This window comes from Clinocottus analis, unplaced genomic scaffold, assembly GCF_023055335.1.
Source record: "Clinocottus analis isolate CAN_PGR_092001 unplaced genomic scaffold, fCliAna1.0.p SCAF_7, whole genome shotgun sequence".
NCBI classification, from domain to species: Eukaryota; Metazoa; Chordata; class Actinopteri; order Perciformes; family Cottidae; genus Clinocottus; species Clinocottus analis.
Genome location: NW_027176229.1, coordinates 18,336,903 through 18,360,403, shown reverse-complemented (window position 1 = coordinate 18,360,403; position 23,501 = coordinate 18,336,903). Strand labels below are relative to the sequence as shown.

The 23,501-nt window shown below is 39.9% G+C and overlaps 1 protein-coding gene across 2 annotated transcripts; it reads right to left on the bottom strand.

The window, feature by feature from the left end:
- Window positions 1-8,308: 8,308 nt before the first annotated feature.
- On the bottom strand, window positions 8,309-22,025 carry rasef (RAS and EF-hand domain containing). Of its 2 annotated transcripts, none has more exons than XM_068566245.1 (17): window positions 21,724-22,025; window positions 18,422-18,568; window positions 17,605-17,695; window positions 16,378-16,473; window positions 15,837-15,914; window positions 15,615-15,730; window positions 14,503-14,571; window positions 14,269-14,335; window positions 13,738-13,826; window positions 12,722-13,019; window positions 11,998-12,138; window positions 11,451-11,601; window positions 11,073-11,154; window positions 10,683-10,797; window positions 10,065-10,175; window positions 9,688-9,764; window positions 8,309-8,730 (listed from the first exon to the last, which is right to left on the bottom strand). In XM_068566245.1, exons 1-17 carry the CDS (start codon window positions 22,023-22,025, stop codon window positions 8,628-8,630), a joined length of 2,133 nt encoding a protein of 710 aa, XP_068422346.1. In that variant the 3' UTR covers window positions 8,309-8,627. The 2 variants fall into 2 exon arrangements, with proteins under 2 accessions (XP_068422346.1, XP_068422347.1); XM_068566246.1 differs by having other exon boundaries at window positions 10,065-10,172.
- Between the last annotated feature and the right edge of the window lie 1,476 nt (window positions 22,026-23,501).

Below are 23,501 nucleotides of genomic sequence, written 5' to 3'. Positions count from 1 at the left end.
TCAGCAGTGATTTATCTCAATTCATATGAAAGTCAAAATGAAATCCAATCATGCTTAATGCTTTGTGACCGATCTGTGATGCTCCGAAGAGGCACAAAGAGAGCAGACAGGGAGTCAAGAGGAGAAGAGCATGTGCCTTCCTGACCTACATGTTAAAGCGAACATCAAACAAGAGACCAAAGGAGCATGATGTCGGTGTTTAAGTCCGTAAAGGCGAAAGTAGCTGTAAGCTACTTACTTGACAAATATGTGTGTTTGTGTGAAAATGCTTAAGTCTAAGTGAACATTTATGCTTTTCCTAAATTTATTGTTTCCAGTCTAACTGTCTGCCAGGAACCATTTCCATGTAAATAGCTGTGTAATGTAAAATAATGGCTTTTCAGGTGAGTGAGACTGATGAATGTAATTGCCCTGCTAATGATGTACACAAAGTCAGACGGGGGGGTGATTGTGTGTCCATGGACTGTAAAAGTGTTTGCAGGATCCTCTGTCTGTGATCTATTTGTTCATGTTTCCTTGTCTTCATTGCTGTGTGCGAATTGTTGTCCACATCGTAGCCATTAGCATCCTCCTGACCTGGAGCTGTTCCAGCCAATCAGATTTTAGTGTGCTGTCAGCAGGTGTTGTCAGCCCGCTGTGAGATTTATCAAAGTGACGGAGCGCACCGCACAGCACGACAGCAGCATTTATCTCTCGCACTCGCTTGCTATTCTCTCTCACCGCACACACACACATGTGCACACACACACACACACACAGGCGCACACACGGGCGCACGCACACAGAAACACAGCCGCATGAGAATCACATCAGCATCACTTTATTTACTGCGGAAGCAAAGGATGCGCACGCTGAAGAAGAGAAATACTGACAAGTCAGGTCATGGACGACTGTGAACAAACAGACTCGCAATGTGAGGCAAACAAGATGATGATAATTGTAATATAATGACAACAACTGAAATAATCATAATTATATTAATAATAGTTAAATGAAGAAGAATGTCTGTAGCTCTGAGCGTTCTACAGTAGTGAGAAACAGACACAAGACAAAGGTTGACCGAATAACTGACTCATATTAGCGTGAGTTGTCACATTTTACAGCTTAAAAACAAATAAACAAATACAGAGTAACATCAGTAATGGTCATAATCTAAACAAACTAAGCGAAGCAAGTGACTCAAAGGGTACTTTCACAGCTTTGGTCATCATTCTTACATGTAGCAACAACATCACCTCCACCCAAAGACTCTAAATAAGAAGTGAGCATAGTCACTGTGATGTTATCCATTGGTTGGTGGACAAAGGTTTTTTAGCCTCTATGTTTGGTCATCGCCATCTTGTTTATTGAAACCAGAAGTGATAAAAGAGGGTGGAGCTAAGTACAACTGATTGCTGGATAAGTCTTTTTTTTTTTATTTTTCAAAAGGTTTAAAACAAACTTTCAGGAACTGAAAACATTAAAAGGGAAAATGTTGTTGACTTCTGGACCAGACAAAGCCACTATAGCGACCTGATATCACAACGTAGCCAAGCCCTGAAGCATACCTTGCTTTATCGGCTCTTTTATTTTGAAGGGGACCATAGTTTACGTGATGAACATCATGCTGTATTGAGGAAGACTTGAACCTACCGTTTGAGACCATAAACTTGTGTTTACAATGTTTATTAGGGTAAATACATCAAGTGAGAAGTCAGTTTAAAACTTTCTTGCTCCGCAGATAAGACGGTCGAGCCTATGAGTAAGTTTCACGTTTTGTGAAACAGTTTTCCACATTTTAGACAATAGTTGAAATAAGCTGTGGTTCTGAACTTTTTAAATAATATATAGTGTGCTATTTCTACAAACTTAAATGTCAGAAATGTGTTATTGCAAATTTGAAAAAAAGAGCTAAACAACAGTTTTTACAGAGTGTGTAACCAATAGTCATCAACTCTGATTAATAAAACCTTATAATTCCAAGCTCACAGTGTAAATGCATTGATGCGTGAATGACATGGATGCTTCCTACCACTCTATTCTGCTCAATTTAATGCATCAAATTGTTTAAATACAATCTCTAACTGTATTGTCAGTTTGACATGTAAATTACTTCAAACTGCTTTTTTCTTTTAGGTTGATTGCACACTAAACGTTTCACATTGTAAGAATTTCCCCTCAGGACAGATACACACAGACACACACCATGCCAACCATGACCTTTGACCTTTCACTGTGCCATGACCCCATCATCATGATGTACAGCAACCTCATCGTTTCTATGGGAACATGAACTAGATGCACATAGCAGCGCCACAGGGGAGTGAGTGCACGTGACACACACACACACACACATACACACATATACACATGCACACACACACACACACACACACACACACACGCACACACACACATGCACTCTAATGGGGCTCTCCATCTGTCTATGTAAATCAATCCTGACCTTTGCTGAACTCTGGCTGTGCAGTTTGACAGTTAATCACTTGATAAGTGTGTGTGTGTGTGTGTGTGTGTGTGTGTGTGTGTGTGTGTGTGTGTGTGTGTGTGTGTGTGTGTATAAGCTATTGTCTCTTGTTTAGTGTAATTGAGTACAGAAAAACAGCAGACAACCGAACCATCAGGTAAAATGAAGAAGCATGGTTTGTTTGTGAGTGAGAGAGAGAGAGCGAGAGAGAGAGAGAGAGAGAGAGAGAGAGAGAGAGAGAGAGAGAGAGCGAGAGAGAGAGAGAGAGAGAGAGAGAGAGAGAGAGAGAGAGAGCAAACGAGTGTTAATGCTTTTCTTTGTTGGTGAGCAGACAAACAACAGTGAACAATGGACTGAATGTTTGTTGTTTGCTGTGAAACATAAACATGTACAGTAATGTGTTCACTGTAAATCCTTACATTAAGGATACAGTTTAATTCTTTGCGTTTTTAAACTGCATGTCTATTTCTTGTGAGTCATGTTTTTCTTGTTTAGTTTACTCCTGGTATACGGCATGAACCAAAAAGAGTATAAAGTTGTGTTGTGAGATTCCCATTAAAGAATGAACAAATTACCAGAGATGTCGTGATCCTATTTAAGTCGCATGATACACGTGACTGTAGGACATCTGCTTTTCTTTTGCAGCAAAGTAAAATGGAAACTATGGGACCCAGTTATTTACATAAATTACAGAAAAATGAAACTATATATATCTTAGGTGCGCTCCATATTTTATTTCTGCAATACAATATTCACATTTTCAGTCGGGTATGAGCTTATGTCTGAGTGCCAGAAACAGGAAAGAGAAGTCAGAAACTAATGAAATACAGCGGTTCTCAAATGGGTGTACGTAAAGGCAGTCCAGAACATGAGATTTTTAAAGAAAATATTTAAAATTAACATCCATTAAAAGATCCTTTAAAAGAAATGTTATTTAATAAATATCCAATAAAATATAAGTGTATGTTCCTGAACTTAATTTTATATATTCTAATTTAAATCAGACACTGATGGCCCAACGATATGTATTACACATGTTGTTTAACCAAAAATGCTTTGCATTGGTTAGGGGGTTCTTGCCTAAAAAAACATATTTCACAAGGCTACATCACTGAAAAAATGTTGAGAACCACTGAAGAGGAAAACACAATGTTGGTTTTAGCCTTGTCAGGAACATATATAATACAGCTATCCCCGGTACGTATGTTTACCTCAGAGTAATTGTATTTTTGATGAACTAGAATACTCGATGGCAGCTGCTCTAAACCAAATCCAGGCTACGTTCCTGTGTAAACAACATGTCAATATCACCACCCCTCATGTGTGCGGTGTGGTCAATATGTCAATAGTTTCTCGATGAGATCTCTATATCTTGTTGTGTGGGTCTGAAGGGTCATTATGTCAGTGGGCGCCTGCTTTGTGTGCAGACACACACACACACACACACGCACACACAGACACACACACACACACACACACAAAGATATGCTGATGGTGCTTTTGGATTTGATGGATGAATGTGAACGCAAACAACCTGCTTTTTCTTTTAACCCTTTAACGCAGCTATTTCATTTTTAAATTCCAGTGGGGATACTGCCACAGGCAGGAATACTGATGTGAAGCATATTTAGTTTATAGAAAGAGAGTCTATGGACATTGATTGCAGCTGGAGTTTATTGACAAGACATCAACAAAACACTCCTTCGACACTGTGAAGAATACAGCCTGACGTCCCGTCAAATACTGTCACATCAACTTTCAATCTTACCAGACATTTAGTTGTCAGTTGCAATACACATATATACTTACTCACTCAAACTCAGACACACACACACGCGCACACAAACACACACATAGACTTACAAGATGAACCTAATCATGGTAATCTGTCAGATTAGGACCCATCGTGAAATGGCCTCTAATCCACGACCGTCCTGCTCCAGAGTTAACTGAGCGGTTATTGAGATAAACCAAACTACAGTCTCTTCCTTGTCAGTAAACTGAATTGCACAAACAAACATGTTTCTCAAACTACTTTACTGTTTTGTGACGGTTTTAGAGGCTTTGAGCACGGTGTGGCTTGCCTGTCTCGTAGGCTAGATTATTAGCATTGTACTTGTTTTTCAACAGTATACACCATTTCACATGTGTAACAGACTCAACATAGTCCTTTGGGAACATATTATTAAAACAATGTTCCTAAAGTTTAATGTTAGTGCACATTGAGCATTAAATACTACCGACAGGACTACAGTACAATATGCCAGTCTTGTCTCATAGGAGGCTGCTGCCCTCTTGCCTGCGGAAGTGTAATAGCAGACAGTGTCGTCAGCCATCAGATCAGACCATCAATTGTTGGAACAATTTACAGGAAGCTGTGCCTTTAGAGAGAAAAAAAGACTTGGTTTCCAAGATTGAAAGATCAAAATAGGGGCCATTAAGTATATTAAACCAAATTATTCCTGCGAAAGATGTTGTGACAATATGTCTCTTTGCTTCAATGCCAAGATTATGGGATCCATTTCCAGTACCAAGTGAAACATTACCCAATAAGGCTTCTCCCTAACACACACACACACACGCACACACACAGTATGAGCCAGACTGCCCAGATATGACTGACAGGGTTAATGTGCGTGCACCAGTCGGTGTGTGTTTGTTAGTATTCGGGGTGTGTGTGTGGGTGCACTTGTGTATGTTCTGACGTGGAAGTCGATTTAGACAGACAGTGTGTCATCACAGATGTCCTCAGAGTGACCAGTGGTCCCGTTTTCTGACCTCTGACCTTTCCAGATGGTGACACCCCACTCCCTCCATCAGTCTGTCTGTGTACGCGTGTGTGCATTTGTGGATGTGTGTGTGTGTGTGTGTGTGTGTGTGTGTGTAAAAGTCAGACTGACTGATGAGGTTTGAAGGATGTGCCACAAGGATTTGTATTAATTTAATCTGAAAGTATCTAACATTTTCAGGATGCAAGATGCCATGGGACACAGGATACAGCTTTTTTTTTTTCCACTCAAACCACTCAAACACATATAGCATGAAATATAAAGCTTGAAAGTGATGCTTGAGTTTATATGGAGCTCCATTGTCAAATCAAAACAGAACCTGCTCTCTCTCCTCTACACTGATATATTCATTACTGTCATTAACCTTTCTGCTACACAGTCCCCTTATCTAATTATCCCCCTGTTACTGCTGAACACACACATACAAACACACGCACACGCACACACACACACCAATCTCAGCTGCTACTCCACCACACACCCCATCCCCACCTCCACTACCCCACATGTTGTTTGACAAATGAGTGGTCTCGGCTCATCAAGCACACAACAATGTAAACAGATGGGAGGTGGAGACAGGGACCCGTGCCAGCACTAAGCACACAAACACACACACACACGCACACGCAGTGCAAAATCCCTAACATATGTTGCATTTATTCAAACAGTCAAGCTCGGAGACATTGCAGACGCTCAGGGAGTATGGCTAACAGGAGGGTCTTTTAGAGCAGCTACCAAGATAAGATTATGTGATTCATTGATTTACCTCCCCCCCTTTGTGCCTTTATGGTGGTGCAGATTGCTTTTGTGTGAGCGACTGACAGATAAACAGACAAACAGAGAGTTAGATAGATAGACAGATATATACATAGATAAATAGACAGGCAGATAGATTTATAGATAGACAGACTGATCGATCGATAAATATATATATATATATATATATATATATATATATATATATATATATATATATATATATATATATATATATATATATATATATATATATATATATCCCATACCGGTGTCTTCTGCCCTCATCAGGTTTTAGCTCCTCGTAAGATACTCTAAGGACTGGCCTCCACCTCCACCCTCTTGGCCAAACGTGGTAATTTGTCGTTACAAAAAAAAAACAAGATGGTCATGGCCGGGTCCCCCTCTTTGAGCTTTGCTTTTGGCTCTATAGGAACATACAGCATGTGTGACGTCACAGAAGTCACTGCCATGTTTTATACGGGTATGACAGATAGATCACCTACTTCATCATATACTATTATATTGATATTAAGGAGCGATCAGGGAAAATGCAGCCCAGTCAGGGCCATTGGAGGTCATTACAGCACAATTAACCTCTAGTAGCCCATAATGTCACATGGTTTTTTTGTGCTTATTCAGCAAATTAGCAGATGATAATATGGACATTATATTAAGAAGGTTAGAGTTTCACGATCTTAACAAGCGTAAGCATTAACTTAAACTTTATTTTAATCGTTACATACATTACATACATGAAATTAAAACTCCGCATTTAACCCATCTCAAGCATTTGGGAGCAGTGTGCTGCAGTAAAGCGCTCAGGGAGCGACTCAGTTTTCTCACTGTTAGGAATGTTTGTATAACATTTCCTGATTGAATCAGGAGGATGTTTGTGATGAATTGTAACAAATTGAAAAAAAGATATCGACACATTTTCTGACAGTGGCTTCAAAAACAACATTTGTTAGGGGCTAGATTAACTGATTTGAATAGTTAGTTTTTCATAATTAATTATTGTGTACCACTATGTGTATGTGCATTTTATGCACATACATAGTTTCTATATAAGTTGCTTTGTAATCATGAGACTATATCTCATTGTTACGTGTCTTTTGTTTTTGTTTCTTTCGGCCATTCTTTTACCTCTTTTCCTTTCTTGTATTTATTTATTTCCAGATCTGAGTTGAAGCTTGAAATGACACTTCTCACCTATTATGTGTTTGGAAATTAAATAAATAAAATTAGAAAAACACAGGTACCCAATTCCAACTTAAGGAATGTTTGATTGTGGGAAGTTTCAGATGCTGTTTGAGCACCTGAAATAAAGCATAATGACACTTTTATACATTGTCCTTCAGCAGCATGATCATTGTAGATTATGTTACATTATTATTAAGAACTAACAATAATACATTACATTGGTGGCAATTTGTCAGGATAACATGTACACATTTAAAAGGAAGAACAGTCATGTATGAGTGATACAAATAAAGACTCTGCTTTCCGCCACATCACTTTTATGCTTACCTAATTTGAGTTAACATACCAGAAAATAAAATGACAGAAGTTATCCGAAACATTTGTGAACACTGGGAATGATCTTCTATAATTATGTTCAGCTCCAGTCATAAAACATCTATAACAATCATCCCCAATGGGAAGTCAAAGGAAAAGAAATGTAACACTGTGGGGTAAAATAACAAAGACTGTGGATTGTGACATCAGCATGAAGTCTCATTCCGTACAATAACACATTGCACCAGGGTTCATTGTATATGAACAAAGATGAGGCACTTGCTTTAAGTTTTCCCAGAATTCTAAGTGTCTCAATGTCGGCCATTGATGCAGTTTACTTTACAATATAGTTTGACATTCAGGGTGGCGCAAACAACAAATGTCTTCTTTCTTTTCGGTCACAAACAGGATGCAGATCATTGCAAACCAGCAATGATGCTAACACAACTCCAGGGTAATTATCAAAGTGCCACAGTTAATAACAGACAAGAATCTTTTCTTATTCGTCTTCTTTTCTCACCATTACAATATGCTGGAATCTGTCCTCATATGCCGGTATTTGCCAGCATCACATACTTATGTCTCTTTACAATCATGCTCATATACCTGGCTTCACTTTCAAATCCTTCTTACACATCTCACACTCAGTCTTTCTCTTTCCATGATTTGCATAGAGCATCTCCCCAGGCGCCAGAAATCTATGCAAACCACATGTGGAAGGAACTTATGCAAACACGTGTCACAGCATAACACAAAATAAACATAACTTTCACATGGCAAGAAGTTTGCACTGACTTCAACGTTTATAAATTAACTCACAGTTCAAACTCCAGTTGTGGCTGAAATACATCTTAATATTTCATGTATAAATATCCTTCAATGACAAGGTGTGAGAAGTTGTGAGTATTCTGCTGGGATCCCATGATCGCTTGCTCCCTTAGTCCATATGTTTAATTGTGTTGATTATTCACAACAATGGTTTGTTCCTGTTGCTATACTTCTGCAGAGATTATGTCTCATTCCTGTTTTGGCAGTTGTTGTTTTTTTGCATTTGCAGTCCTTTAATCACCTGTGAAAAGGTCCAGCTCTGATGGGTTTGATCAGGTGCAGCACGAGAAGTTTGGTTTCTTCCCGGGAGCATCCAATTTGGGCAGCGACTGATAGTGACTTTTGTCATCAAATGCAGCCTGTTTGGTTACCTGCCTATGGGGTGGAAAGAAAAGAGGAACAGGTGAAACATGAAATTTAAGGAGGAAAGTCTCATACTAAAACATACAGTATTTTACATTTACAGTAATATGTTTTGTTATGTAGCTGCCAATCCTTTGTCCTCAGGGATCGATCAATTACATTACTGCTCACAGAGGTCAGCAGACCTCAATCAAATTATACTAATACATACTGGAGGAGAACGCTCCGTAGGCAATAGGCAAAAGGAGAATAGAGAACTTGCCAACTGAGACCGATATAAAGGTTTATTGTGAAGGAATTGACCTCACGCAGCTCTATGAGGCTGTATATCTATGAGTGGGTCCCAGTTTCACACACCAATAGTTGGCAGTAACATGCCAAGACATTCTGCAATGCTCCAGGCAAAACAGAAAAGAAGAAGACTAGGAGCTTGGAAGTAAACATAAATGTCAACAATGCAGAATTTAAAAGATTAAAAAATGTGGATTTGCAAATGTTTTTATAAGGAAAGAAATGCATTCGACATATTTGTCTCACCTCAAAGATACTCAAATTGTGTTTTGGTGGGTAACACTGAATAAAAACCTTTTGTTTATTTAGAAGGAAGCTCCACGGTGCACCTTTAACCTCCATGTTAGTTTCCCCTTGCAGCAATAATGTTGGTCTAATTTTGACACACTAGAGGGCAGCAAAGGTCCCAATTAGAAACTTGGCATAACGTGTTTGCTGTTCATAACTACTTTTAAGGTAGTCCTGGTGATCTTTCTCTTGGCAGACATTTTAGCCCCACTACACTAAGCCATGCCAATTAGCCTGCTCATACAACACACAGGCCCTGATCCGAAATAAATGGAAGAAAAATAATTATTTATCCATTGCACCTGTTTTTAACAACTAAAATGTCTCCTACGTGGTAAAACTTCAGACTTAAAAATACACCAACTTGTAAGAGAATCAGCTGTATCTCACCTGGCCAGATGCAGCACAGCCTCCAGGATGTTGGAGCCCTCTTTGGCACTAGTTTCACAGAACAGAGTGTTGTATGTCTGTTGGGTGAATAAGGGAAATAATACATTTTTAATCACATATTTCTGTTGATTGCCAGTCATAATGTATAATGTCATAATGTAAAAAAATGACTTTTTATTGGATGAATTGTCCAGCGAGTACGTTCTCAGCTGAAGTTCTCAGATGACACTTTGATTAAACCAATATAACAGTTAAGTTGTTGTATGTAGGCTCATTCAAATATAATATGACAGTTCACAATGAAACATTTAGTATTTACAGTCTTTTGTTTGTTCCAGTATTGTAAAAATAAATTGATGGTGTTTATTTGTCATTACCATGGCCAGTTTTTCTCCATAGCTGGAAGGAACACAGTTTGCCGTATCTTGTCTAAGATCACACTTATTACCCACAAGCATGATGGGAATATCCTCCTGGGACACATCCTGCTATGCAAACAAAAAGAAAAAGATAAAATATGAAATATAAAGTAACAAATGAAAAGGAAAACCAAATATTGCAGAATACCTATATTATAAATACTGTCAACCGCTGTATACATACTTTGCAGCATGTTGATAACATAATTAAAGTGCTGAATTCATTTGAAACAACTAAAACCATTAGTTTGACATTAAACACCACAGAGGGCACATAGTGCATTATATAAAAAACACATGACATACACAAAAAGCATGCATACATCAAAAGCCACATAAATGTCAGCATGCCCCCGGTATAACAGCAGAGCGCAATCCAAACAGTGTACATCCAACACTTACATATCTGCTGCATGTAAAATGAGAGAAAAGCAAGATCACTTAGTTTGATATTCAAATGAGTATGTGACACACTTTTACTTTTTACCTTAGAATAATATTCTGCTGAGGTCTGAAACGTCTTTGCCAAACACAATCAATATCAGTCAGCGACATTTCAGCAGAGTATTGCATTACCTCGATCATGTCCACCCACTCTCGAACATTAAGAAAGCTCTTCTCACAGGTGACGTCGTACAGCAGCAACACACCGTCTGCCCGGCGGAAATACGACTTTGCAATGCTGCGAAACCTGAGATGAGGGGAGGAAATGATTCAAGATAGACACAATAATATATGACCTGTATTATACTTATTGGTTATGATAGGATACATACAGAATGTCCTTCAGCACTGCTGTGTGTGTAAATTAGTGTATTTTCAGGAACACATCACATATGATAAAAACTCTTAGGAATACATCTGTGAGGTAACAAACATATCACAAACACACACACACACACACACACACACACACACACACACACACACACACACACACACACACACACACACACACACACACACCTTTCTTGTCCTGCAGTGTCCCATAGTTGTAGTGAAACAGGTTCTCCGTCCACAACCAGAGTCTTCATCTGGAAATCCACTCCTGAACACACAAAGAAGACACAACCACCGTGAGTACTAGAGAAAAGACACATCTTACTAAGCAGTCTCAGCCTTGCTCAGGGGCAGTGCATTATTAGATTAACTCAATATTTAAAGAAGACTATGACTTCATGCCTCATATGGAGAAAACAATTTGTAATCCATCATTGAGCAAATCTTGGGAAATATGTTTTTTTGCCTCGATTTGACAGGCAAAGGAAGAGAGAACAAGACAATGAAGCTAGCATAAGCCAACATAAGATTGCCAAACAGTTGGCTTTGGGTTTGCCAACTCACCCAGTGTAGCGCTGGAGTTTAATTTGAATTCGTTCTTGCAGAGGCGAAGCAGGAAACTGGACTTTCCCACAGCAGCGTCTCCAGCCAGCACAATCCTGTAGGCCTTCTCTGAAGCCATGTAGCCCAGGTCCATGCTGTCGCTGCCCTCCCTCTGGAGAAGGGACAGGGAGGCAGAGCGAAGATAAGGAAGAGGCATGCAACACTGGTAACTTGGCTGCATTTGAATCCTGCACATTTTCTTAATGTTAAATATGTTTCTTCCTCTATTTTACAATTGTTGCTTTTCTTATTTGTACCTCTGTCCATCACAAATTCTGTTCACATATAGCGAAGGGGAATGTATGGCTCACTGCAGGCCAGGAAGTTTTAAAACATACATACAACACACTCTTAAGCCCCACTAGCAACAACTAGAGATTGCAATGTACACAATATAAAAGTGTTTTGATAAGAAAAGGACATACTGATGAGTTTGCTAAACTGGTTGTGGAGATAAAACTTTAAAGTTTGTCCTGAAAAAAAAGACCAAATCTCTTCTCTCTCTCACCTGAACACTGATGGCAGTCAGGGCTCTTCGTGTCGTTGGGGCTGGGGTTTCGGTCTCACTGATGGGTTCACATGGCTTCCAATCCAAAACTGAGCTGCTGTCTGACCCGAATGCCGACTCACCGTCCTGAGTCTCTGCCGGCTGTTATGTAGGCACACAGTAGCAGACATTAACACAACAATGTACTCAGACATGAGAAAGTCTAAAAATAGCAACAGTACAACATATTTAAACTCTTGGCACTCAGTAGGACTACGAAGATTAATCGATAAGTTGTCAACTATTGAATTATCTGCAACTACTTTGATAATCAATGAATCGGATTGAGTAGTTTCTTTATTTTAAGTCACAATTCTTTTGATTCTTCAAATGTGAATATCTTCTGGTTTTATGTACTCCTTTGTGAACGTAACCGTATATTTGGAAAACACTGAACAGCGTTTCTGACATTTTATAGGCCAAACAACTAATTGATGAATAGAGAAAATAATTGACAGATGTATTAACAAGGACAGGTTGCAGCCCTGCTACTAAGCAAAGGTGAGCATGCTTAAACAGTGAAAGGGGGTCGTGATTAACATGACACTGCATCATCGAATCATCGTTGTCATTGTGAGCATGTTGCTATGATGGCATTGGGCAGTATTTGTTTGGATCTTGTTCAAACAAATACTGCAATGCAGCAGTATCGATGGGCACGTCCACGTGTCTCTTCTCGTCTCACCTCAGCGTCAAAGTTTTCTGTTGTCACGCTATCCTTGCTGTCACGCTCCTCTCTCTTCTCCTCCGTCTCTTTCTCTTCCTCTTCTTCTCGACCTTTTGCCTCCTGCTCCGAGTCGTAGCCTCCGTGGGAACCTCTGAGTGTCGACAGGCCGCTGTCCACGTAGAGCTCAGGCAGGCTGTCCTCCTCGCACTCACTGCTGTGCTTGCGCCTCAGGCCTGGGTCGCACATGGCCAAGGCCAGACTGTCACAGCTGGGCCGGCGGGTGTACACAGGCAAGTCATCCATACGCTGGCCGAACCTGAGGAAGAAGTCCAGAAAAAAAATCCATGAAACAAAACACAAGGTGAAACAAAATTAAAAAGAGACCTATCACAAGTAGTATTTTCTTGGGGGGTTATGGTATTCATCTTAGTTGTTGTGGGGCTCAGCCCAAGGACAGTGTGTGTAGCCTATGAATGTGTGTGCATAACGTTGTCATGTACCTCTTATACTGATAATGCTAAAATACTTTATTGCAGTTGCAGTTCCACCTCTTATTAAGATGTCATTATAAATGTAATTTATATCATCCTCCTTTACACATTGAGATAAACCATTACCCATAAAACCCCTTAACACCACAGAATCACGTGGTTCAACTTCTTAGCCCATCTCCTTGGACAGCTCATTAAAACACATTTCTCAGCACATTCAACATTTACTTTAAAGGCATAGTTTTGTCCTCTGTACTGAAATAAAACCTATAAAGGTGCTAACCATTTAATTCTCCTAAATCTACTGTTCAACACTGGACTTCTGTCCTGATAATGATGAACTGTAAGTGCTCAACAGTCCTGACAGTTTCTCAAAGGATGAATTTAAATGCTTTAGGAATACAATCATAATAACATGCATACATACTAAAAGATTAGCACTCACCCGAGGAGCAGAACACATGTTGATATCTAAACACATATAAAGGTAGACTAGAGACTTCTAAACAATTGCTAACCATCTGCTTTGTTTGCAGGTCTTACCGATCCATCAGTGCATAAGGGGATGTGTAGCAAATGCTTTTACTTCTGCTTCTCTCCTTTAGTTCTCCTAGACATCCAATGTTACTCGACTGTAACACAACAGCAATTCAGATTTAGTTGGCCATCATTTCATGGCTGCCTGAAATTGGCAAATAGTCATATTGTGATAGTTTTGCTGAACAATATAACACAGCATACATATTTAATCTAGCGAGACAGTTTTAGCTGAAGCTGAAGTAACACCTGATGAATCAATGTTGGTGATGAGGTCTATTAGAATGCAAATCAACTTTATTGTCTCGCAAACCACAACCGCAATTGTACAAAAAAAAAAGGTTGAAGCTCAACTATAAGCAACATAAGCCAAGTCGAATGACCCAAAAAGGAAACTGACTATTTAAGAAGCTTTAGAATACCAACTTTATATGGACTTTACCAACCAAGAGGATGAAATATCTTCAGCGACCTTCAATTTGAAAACTAAACTAGTTTTGAATTGTGATTATTATTCTGTTAACTGTGCAGCTTTACCCTGCTGGTCCTCTCCAAGGCAGTCCTCAGGCCATCGTTGCTGTCATGCAGCTTCCTGTTGGCCGTCCTATCCACACAGAAAGAGAAATCATCAGTATTAAAAACAATGTTATTCTCCAAAATATGTTCTTTTTCAGTCTCGAATGTAAATTATTTTTGAGTACAGCGAGATCTCTTCCCATCTCTATTAGACAACCTCTCATACATACTAACATTAGTTAGTGTCTGACTTACTGCAGAATATCGATCTGGCTCTCCAGGATGTCTCGCTCATCAGAGAAGTGTTTCATCAGCTCCTCGTCTCTGCAGCAACACATCAACATTTGTTTATTGTTATGAATATAAACCAAAAGAGCAATCACACCTCTCGAAACCTGACTTATTGACAGTGAAAATCTCTTTAAAGTGAGAAAAAGGACACCCTGCACACAACATGGCCGACAACCATTCACAGACTTTAAAAACTCACAAGAAATAGGATGAGAGATATGACCCATTTTAGTTTTACTGACTTTAATTGGGATATTGTCAGTTTTCAAAGTCTGTGAATTGTTGTCGGCCATGTCCTTTGTGTCACTGAAAACAGATTTTAGTGTTAAGTGAAACATGTTAGTCATAATTTATGACTAACATGAGACAATTTATGACTAACATAAGGCAATGTATGACGAACATAATGCAATTTATGACTAACGTAAGACAATTTATGACTAACATGAGACACCTCAAAGGAGGAGGAGGCGGAGTATCATCCTGCTGGTGACCTGTCGCTTCTGCTGTTGCTAAGTACTGCTCATGAAGAAGTAATTGTGTGTGTGCAGTCACTCCAGGATATCCTGTTTCAGCTGAGACAAAATGAATACACCCCCCAGGAACAAATGCACCATCAGAGGGATGGTGGCGGCCTCTGTCTCTCTGTCAATCTCTGTTGCTCTGCAGAAAAAATACCTCAACAGTGGAGCTTACTTCATGTGAGGGAGAAGAATATCTGTTACTCTGGAGTTCACAAAAATATTGAAAGGAGATGTAAGAAAATAAATATAAAACCTGTTCTACAACCCAGTAATTGTCGGTTTAGACTTTTAGAGTTTACACTGGAGTCAAAGAATGTGTATGCATGGAGACAGAGATCGTGTTTTCACTATGAGAATACAAAAAAATGCATCCCCGACTGCACGATCAGTCGAGGCCGAGAATACCAAGGAAAATTCAACAAGAAACAAAAAAAAAAATGCAAAAAGGATTGAAATTTAACTCAACAACAAACTGAAACTTCAAGAAAGTGTAAACCTTAACCCACAGCAGAGAGAAGTGAACAAACCCATATCACAATCTAATAAGATCACCGTTCAGAGCTGATGCTTTGATCGGTCAGCTCCGTCTTCAGCGAGTCCATCTCACTGCGCAGACAGGCAACTTTGGTCTGAGACTTCATCAGCTCCTGTTTTAACCGCTGGTTCTCCTGCAGAGAGAAAGAGTCTGAGTGGGCTGGAAAGTAGGAGCTGAGAGAAAAGTAAGAACACAATTCACTGACATTCATCACCGAGTGGAGGAACATTCAGTCTCACCAGTGTCAGCTCATTGATCTTCTTCCTTAACGCTGGACTCTCATCTTTCACAGTGATGTTCTTGTACTTCTCTTCGATCTGAAGAACGAGTTCACATATTTAAGATTAATGTCATTTGACGTGAGTCCGGCTGACATTTAGTGTGTTCTTCATGAGTGGAATATAAATCATTCTTGGTTCAGCTTCTTGTGAAAGCAGTCAGTGTTGATCATACAGGACTCTATTTCCCACCATTCGGTAGAACTGTGTCCCAAAATGCACATTACACTCAACTTTCAAGAGGCATGTTTCTGTTTGCATCGAAATTTGTAAAACGCAAGTTTCTGTGCAGCGTTGCAGTCCTTATGTGAGCCATTAAAAGTGAGTGTGAGACACTCATTGCTTATTATCTTGCTACATGACACTGAGCAGAATATAGTCTGCTATCTGTGCATATGGCAACAACAATATCTTAAATCTTGTGACTGCTGGAGTCTGTATTGACCCACAGTGTTGATGGTGTGTTGTGAATGAAGTGCAGTCAAAGAGGTGAAACATTTACCATCTGCATCTTCTGGATCTTACACTGCAGCTCACACACTTCAGTTTCATAACTTCTCCGTAACTCACTCAGTGCAGCCTCTGTTCGCCTTTTCTCCTTCAAAGACAAACAAACAACAATACATTGAATAATTATTTGCTTTAGTATGACAGTTTATGAACATTTGCATGTGTGTTTGCTTTCTCTACAGTTATGTAACATCTGTGACACATTAATCTCTGACTATTGTAAGGCAGTGTTTAAAACCAATGATGGGGGCCGCTCGGGAATCAATATCAGCAACAGTCTATCTAGAGGGTCTAAAAATAAAGACCTCTCTTATAGGTGTCAGAACATGTCTGCATGCACGAAACACAAAACAAACAGCAGCAACTGAGTTAGAGGAGTAGGTACACTTACATAAGTTGACATACACGGTGATAAAACAACATTTATGGTCCCGCACAAGCTCGAAAGAAACTTCAGGGCCAAAGATAAGATTCAAGATTAAATGAATAGAAGTTAAATAAATCACACACAAGTGATCCGCACTGTTCTGTCACAAAGTGGGTCGTTTTCACTTTTCACCTGATGTCATGGAAAGCTAACTATTGCTATCAGGTCTTTATCGTTTCACACTGTTTCATGGGTTTCACCAGATTACAGCTTTCATAAAACTCACAATCCAGTAGTTTATAATTTGTGATAAAAAATTGAAAACAAAGGCTAAGAAGACAAACACACTTTAATGAAATTACTGTTCCAGTAATATATGCCTGACTCATTATTGACAGCGGTCAGCAGCACACAATGACATCAATTGATTTAAATCATCCTTAAATTAGATTTCTCTAATTTTGGTTATACCTGAATTTGCATATTCTATGGATCCACAGTGCTGGAATGTCAGCAAGTATGCACCCTGATTCTTTATAGGTCATCTTTTTCTCACATCAAACGCTGGGTGCAAAACCATAATCCAGCACCTCCATCTTTCTACTGTTTCATATCTGGGATCCACGGTGTTGTAAATCAGCTGATCAGCAGGCGTGTCTGTGTTTGGATGAGTAATCTGATATTCAGCCGCTTACGTTTATTTGATATGAGGGAGGAGCTGAACAAACGCAAACCTGCTTATCGCTTCTGTCTAACTCCGGAGAAACAAACATGTGAGCCAAGAATATTAAAACATGCTCAGAGAGTGATGGTCTGGGGTTTTCGGGGATTTGTGTCTGAGTTTTGTCCCACCTGTTCTCGTGATTTTCTCTCCGCAGCATGAATGCGTTGGTCCATCTCTTCTTCCATTTCACTGAGCTGCATAGAAGCCTGGTCCTGTGCTCTGCAAAACAATAACAGGATAACTTCACTATCCATCCATTAAATATAATTAAAAAAAGACCTTGCTCTATTTAATATGCTATTTACTGTCAGGTCTTCATATTACTGAAAGCTGCAGCTTTCAACAACATTAGATTTTATGAAGATCAGATGAATAGCTTCAACCAAATGTTTTTTGACCATTATATGTTGCTCCGGCTACTCAACCAACTGGCCTTAATCTGTACATCAATTTAACAAAATGATGATGATAATGAGATGCTGGTCACTATTCCTGCTGAACACAAAGGATCTTGTTGTTGCATTTGATCCTACCCTGTTTTTTTTCACTCAACCTATTAAAAGAAATCACCAAGACTTCATGGAGAAATATGTTTTCTGCAAGACACCGGTGATGCATGCAGCGATACAGTGTAATCATGCACATTGTTATTCCATAACTGTAGACGTAAGGCAGTTATCAATTTTAAACACATGCTTATTTGTTGCGGTCCCATTGTCAACAGGAGGTACTTCTCTTATGGATCCATACCTCATCCAATGTCATTACAGTTACTTAAATAGCAGCTTGTCTTTTACCAAACAGTTTTCAATTCATGATGATGAAACCAGAATTGCGACTTCACATTATTGTCAGATGAAAGTCTTCATTTTATTTAATTTGAAGGATGCAAGTGAATGTTTGTATATGTGTGTATATGTGTGTATATGTGTGCGTGTTCCCCACCGTTTGATGGCGAGGGCCAGGTTCTCCATCTCTGAGTTCTGCTGTCTGATCTCTTTGGTGAAGTTCATGATGAGTTTCTCGAACTGATTTATCAGTCGGGGCTCAGTCATACTGATGTTCTGGTGCAACGCAGCTGCTTGTTCATTCCTGGAAGATATTTAGAATTAAACATCAGCGTTGTTCTGTAGCAACAGCATGGGACAGTAGTGTTTCCCCCAACAACATTTTAGGACTTAAAGGAGTTAAATAATCCTGGTTGTTCTGTTTCATACAGAACCTGATATTAAGATCGGTGAACTGCGATTTAAAAAAAAAGTTTGTTTGACAATGCTTTGTCAGATCTACAATGTTAGCTTGGCTAACAAAACGGTGTTTTAATGACAATTTGGAATTTTATGGAGGTTATGGTTTATAGAGCTGGACTATATATTAGCTGGGAATATTTGTCAGGCAACCATTGGAGACTCAAGTCATTAGCAGTCCAAGTCAATAAATAGTCCAGCATATAACCCTATTTATGCTCAGATAAGCTAACCAGCGACTTGCTGTCGCTTTAGGAAACTCATGAGAGACATGAGTGTTATCTGTCTTCTTATTTAACTTTCTGCAAGACAGCTAATAAGCACTGTATGAAAGCCTGTGCTGCAGCCTTTCTCATTGGTTAATTATATCAGAGACAATCAGTCCCTACCAGGCCCTGCTAGTTGCTCAAGTGGCTCCTTCTTAGCATGCACCAGAGTTCACCAGACAAACACATACAGAAACCATAAGGATGTGTCTATAAGCTAATCACAAACTTAACCGCTATACAATCTGTACTGAAACCATTGTAATGCTACAGTGATGCAGCATCCTGCGTCACCGCGCGTTAGCAGATGTGCATTCAATACGTCTACAGCGGGTTCGCCTTCTGACAGGACGGACTGGCTGTTACAGCTAAAGCATATAGACACTTCCAACTGTCTGTCAATAACTCACGGTGACACACAGAGTGCTGCAACTTCATACAGTGTCAAACACAAACTCATCCGAAAAGAACCGCACACAAACAGACACATGGGAATAGAATAAGACAAGTGACCAAACATATTGCCCATAAACTCACGGTTTTACTCCCTTTGCAAAATCTTGACTTGTTTTTCTATGTTTCCGGTTTGTTTTTACTTCAGGAATTTCTCATGAATTCAAGACAAACATACTGAATTGTACCTCTTTGGTTTGAGAGATGCCTATTACGACAAAGCTGGGACACACAAATGCAAAAAATGGATATTTAGCATTTCTTCAAGACACTCAAAAGCTTGAATCCTATTTCAGACCTCTGAAAGGGTTGCACATTTTGGTGACATTTCTTCCATGCTTAAGAAACACACTGTATTCAGATGTGTAAGGAAACTTCTCAAAAGAACGTTCCTAGAGGATTTAAAACAGAGGACATCTTGTGCAGATTGAGCACGTTGTTATGCAATACTGAATAAAAGTCCCGGCCTCAATCAGCTGAGAGATTAAAAACAAAAGACACTCCTTTCATCAGCACCAGTCAGCAATAAAAATACTCATAGGAATGTAATTGATTTTGTCCTCTTTCCTCTCGATCTTACGCTCACACAAAATCTTCTTTCATTCCCTGAAAAACAGACACTCGGATGAAGTGATTTGTTTTCCAACGTGTCATCACTCAGCTGACTCCTGTAACTGTGATTGCAAGTTCATGACGATAAAAGGGTGTATTTAGCAGACAACACCACTGTGGTAATCAATGTCCCAATGTCACAGCAGCAAAGCAGCACGAGGACGAGTCTAATGCCAGGCCTGAAGAACTGACTGAATAAAAACATTTTGGGGACTTCAATTGCATCATAAGTGAACAAAAGGTTTGCTTGGATTTGTTATAAAGTGCCCTCACCTCCACCAGCTAATCAAATAGACACCAAAGGTGTATGTCTGAGTCTCAACTGATTCTTCCCAGTTTGTCCTTTTCAATTCATACAAAGATTCAAGAGGCCTCATTAGAGAAAAGGTCTCAATGAAGAAAAAGCAGCAAAGTCATGACACGTAGAACAAAACAACTCAACGCAGTATACTGTTGCTCTCATATAGTATCTAAAGCGATCCAATAAAACATCTAATGACAGGAAATTGACCGCAGAACACTGCATATTGTATTATGTGACCAAAGTTAGAAAAAGGCTTGACATTAACTGACAGAATTTCACTTATAATATGATTTAGTTTGGGTTTAATGTAGGACCACTCCAGCAAGTGAGGAATGTCTTCTCTGTCTGACAACCGGTCCTTTCTTTAGCAAAGAAGGAGAACCGCTGGTCTGAGGTCTGCAGATGGATGTGGCTGATAGTATACTGTATTGCTAATGGAATCATATTGTTAATCACACATTGTTTATGCTTATCCAAATGAACGACTCTACATTATTATTATTGTTAAATAATAACAATGGGGTGTTTTTATTTGACGTGATGGAATATTTAATAGTAGAATACGGTTGATCAATTTATGATGTTTTTTTGTTTTTTTTACATTGGAAACATATTTGTTATGTTTTGTAATACTTAGACGTGGTGCTATCATCCAAAATATACTATACACTGTACAAATAACTATATTAGCTTCCGTGGAAGAAGTCACGCAATAAAGGCTGTTCAGAAATGAAATTCATTCTGAACTGACTTCTGAGAGGAAACCTGTGTTGTTACACGTTACAACAACACGGTGTCACTGGGCTGCTCCAATTGTAAGGACATTGTTCCATTCAGTGAGCATTAGTTGTTGCTTCCCAATTAGATTCACCCTCCTAAAGGATTTGGACTATATCAGTAAATTAACAGGTGTATAATCATAGAAGCACAAATATAGTGTTGCCTGAAACATACCTTAAACAATTATTATCTAATTTTGTATTTGTTAAAAGCTGTGTAACATATCTCATCCTAATTATAACAGACGTGATAACTGATTCATTAACCTTTGGGCCACAATGAAAAGTTAAACACATATACACAACACAGTCACTGTCACTGTGTCCTGATCCCCAGCATGAGATTAAAATACCATGACTGCAGGTGTTACATATTAAATGATTGGACCGGTTATGCATTTCTCTTTAATACATAATGTATTAATTTCCCTGTGGCGACGATGACGTCTCACCATCAACTTTACTTAGCACACTGCTCTCCCCGGTTGAGCACAATCATATCTTTCTAAAGAATTTCCATATGTATAAAAGACACCCAGCCTCTGCACTGCACCGGCTCCCTGACTGGCCATGAACTTGCGCTCACCTGGGGATGAACTTGGCCTGCTCTCCCAGTCTCATCTCGAAGTTCTCCCAGGCGGCGGACACCTCTCCGTCCGAATCCATGTCCTCTGCGTGGCGCTCGTGGAAGCCGCTGATGAACTCCTGCAGGGTGACGGTCCCGTCGTTGTCGACGTCCAGTCGTTTAAATATGCGGTCCGCCTCCGCCTCGGGCACCAGCAGCTCAGCGCAGATGGTGAGAAACTCGTCTTTCTCGATCCGCCCCGAGTTGTGCGCGTCGCAGGCGCTGAAGAGGTTACGCAGCCGGTCCCGCTCCTCTGCGCTCATCGCCCCGATGGAGGGCAGAGGCTGGCTGGTGGGGAGGGAGGGAAGCGTCTCAGTGAAACAAGGAGTCCTAAGCAAAGCCAACGTTTTCGTCCAATAGCTCCCAACTTCCAGACTCCTTCGCTCTTATCCGAACGTGTCGACAGCTGTTACGCATCGGCAGCTCGTCTGATCGAAGTCATCCATTTTCAACCATCTGAACCGCTCAAACGTGGACGCCTCGGCGGCTGGATGGTCTTCACCAAATATGTCCCCTGTTTGTTTTCAGCCAGCAGTCAGCTGGACGGACAGAGAAGCCGCTGTGTCTGACTCAGGTGACGCGCCAGCCGTCAGCACCTGTGTGCAGTGTGCGTGTGCGTGTGCGTGTGTGTGTGTGTGTGTGTGTGTGTGTGTCACTCCTTTCTTAACTCAACAATAGAGGAGGTCTGGGCTTCAGGCCAAATTAAAGTGCTTTCATTGTGGAGAAAAGTTAATAGCCTGTAAAGTTCTTGAATAAACTTTAGAAATGATAGGACCGGAGATTATTCAAGATAAATACATATTAAAACACACCTGAGATGCATAAGGAGTGACACACCACATGCTGTACATGCTGTAATTTGTTTGTAAAACTGATTCAAATCAATATAATTACTTTAGTTTGGATTTAATGAATGTTTTACTTACTTGGATTACATGGAGCTCAAAAGTAAGACAAAGAAACAAAAACAACAAAGACAAACTCACAACATGGATGCATGTATAAAGTTCAACACAGTGTTCTTGACTATATCTGTTATTAATTCATGTATATGTATATTACATTAAAAAATGACGTGACGAAACAGGTCATGGTCGGATTAATCCTGTAGGTCAAAAGTGAACTGCCCCCCCCCCCCTCCTAAAAAAAAAAGGGCACTCAGGCACTTTCACTCTAAGAGTATGAGGAGGCGTGGATGTGTTGATCTGTGCATTAGAACCGTATAGCTGCCGTGAAACAATCAGAAAATGATGTTTCATTCTTCTGATTCACGGCTTGGGTCTCAGTAACAATGGCTCCCCTCTTCATTCACTCTCTCTCTCTCCCTCCCTCTCTCTCTCTCTCTCTCTCTCTCTCTCTCTCTCTCTCTCTCTCTCTCTCTCTCTCTCTCTCTCTCTCTCTCTCCTCCAGAGAGAAGGGGGCGGACTTTGAATCTGTGTTTACAAACAGCAGTGCACAGTGTGCCTACGTGCTGTCAAGTACATATCTTTGCACGCTACATTTTCTCTACTTACATGTATTGCTTTTAAAACATACTTGTGACTTCTTACCTGTATATGACATATTCCTTGTTGTTTGACAACTCTTCCACAATGACTGATGCATTCTCTTCTTCTGGCTCGGGTGCATCTTCTTGTACCTGCTCTCGATCTTTGAAGCCACTGATGAACTCCTCCAAAGTCACCGAGCCGTCTTTGTCGACGTCCAGGCGGTCGGATGTGCCGTCTGCTTCTTGAGAC

What these genes read in the sequence shown, in the direction of transcription:
- rasef (XM_068566245.1), bottom strand. Translation starts at nt 22,025, where the DNA reads ATGAGCGCAGAGGAGCGGGACCGGCTGCGTAACCTCTTCAGCGCCTGC. An exon ending in AGCCAGATCGATATTCTGCA is followed by an intron (nt 14,336 to 14,502) that starts GTAAGTCAGACA and finishes CTGTGTGGATAG; the next exon opens with GACGGCCAACAGGAAGCTGC. An exon ending in GCTGTGCTGCATCTGGCCAG is followed by an intron (nt 8,731 to 9,687) that starts GTGAGATACAGC and finishes TCCACCCCATAG; the next exon opens with GCAGGTAACCAAACAGGCTG.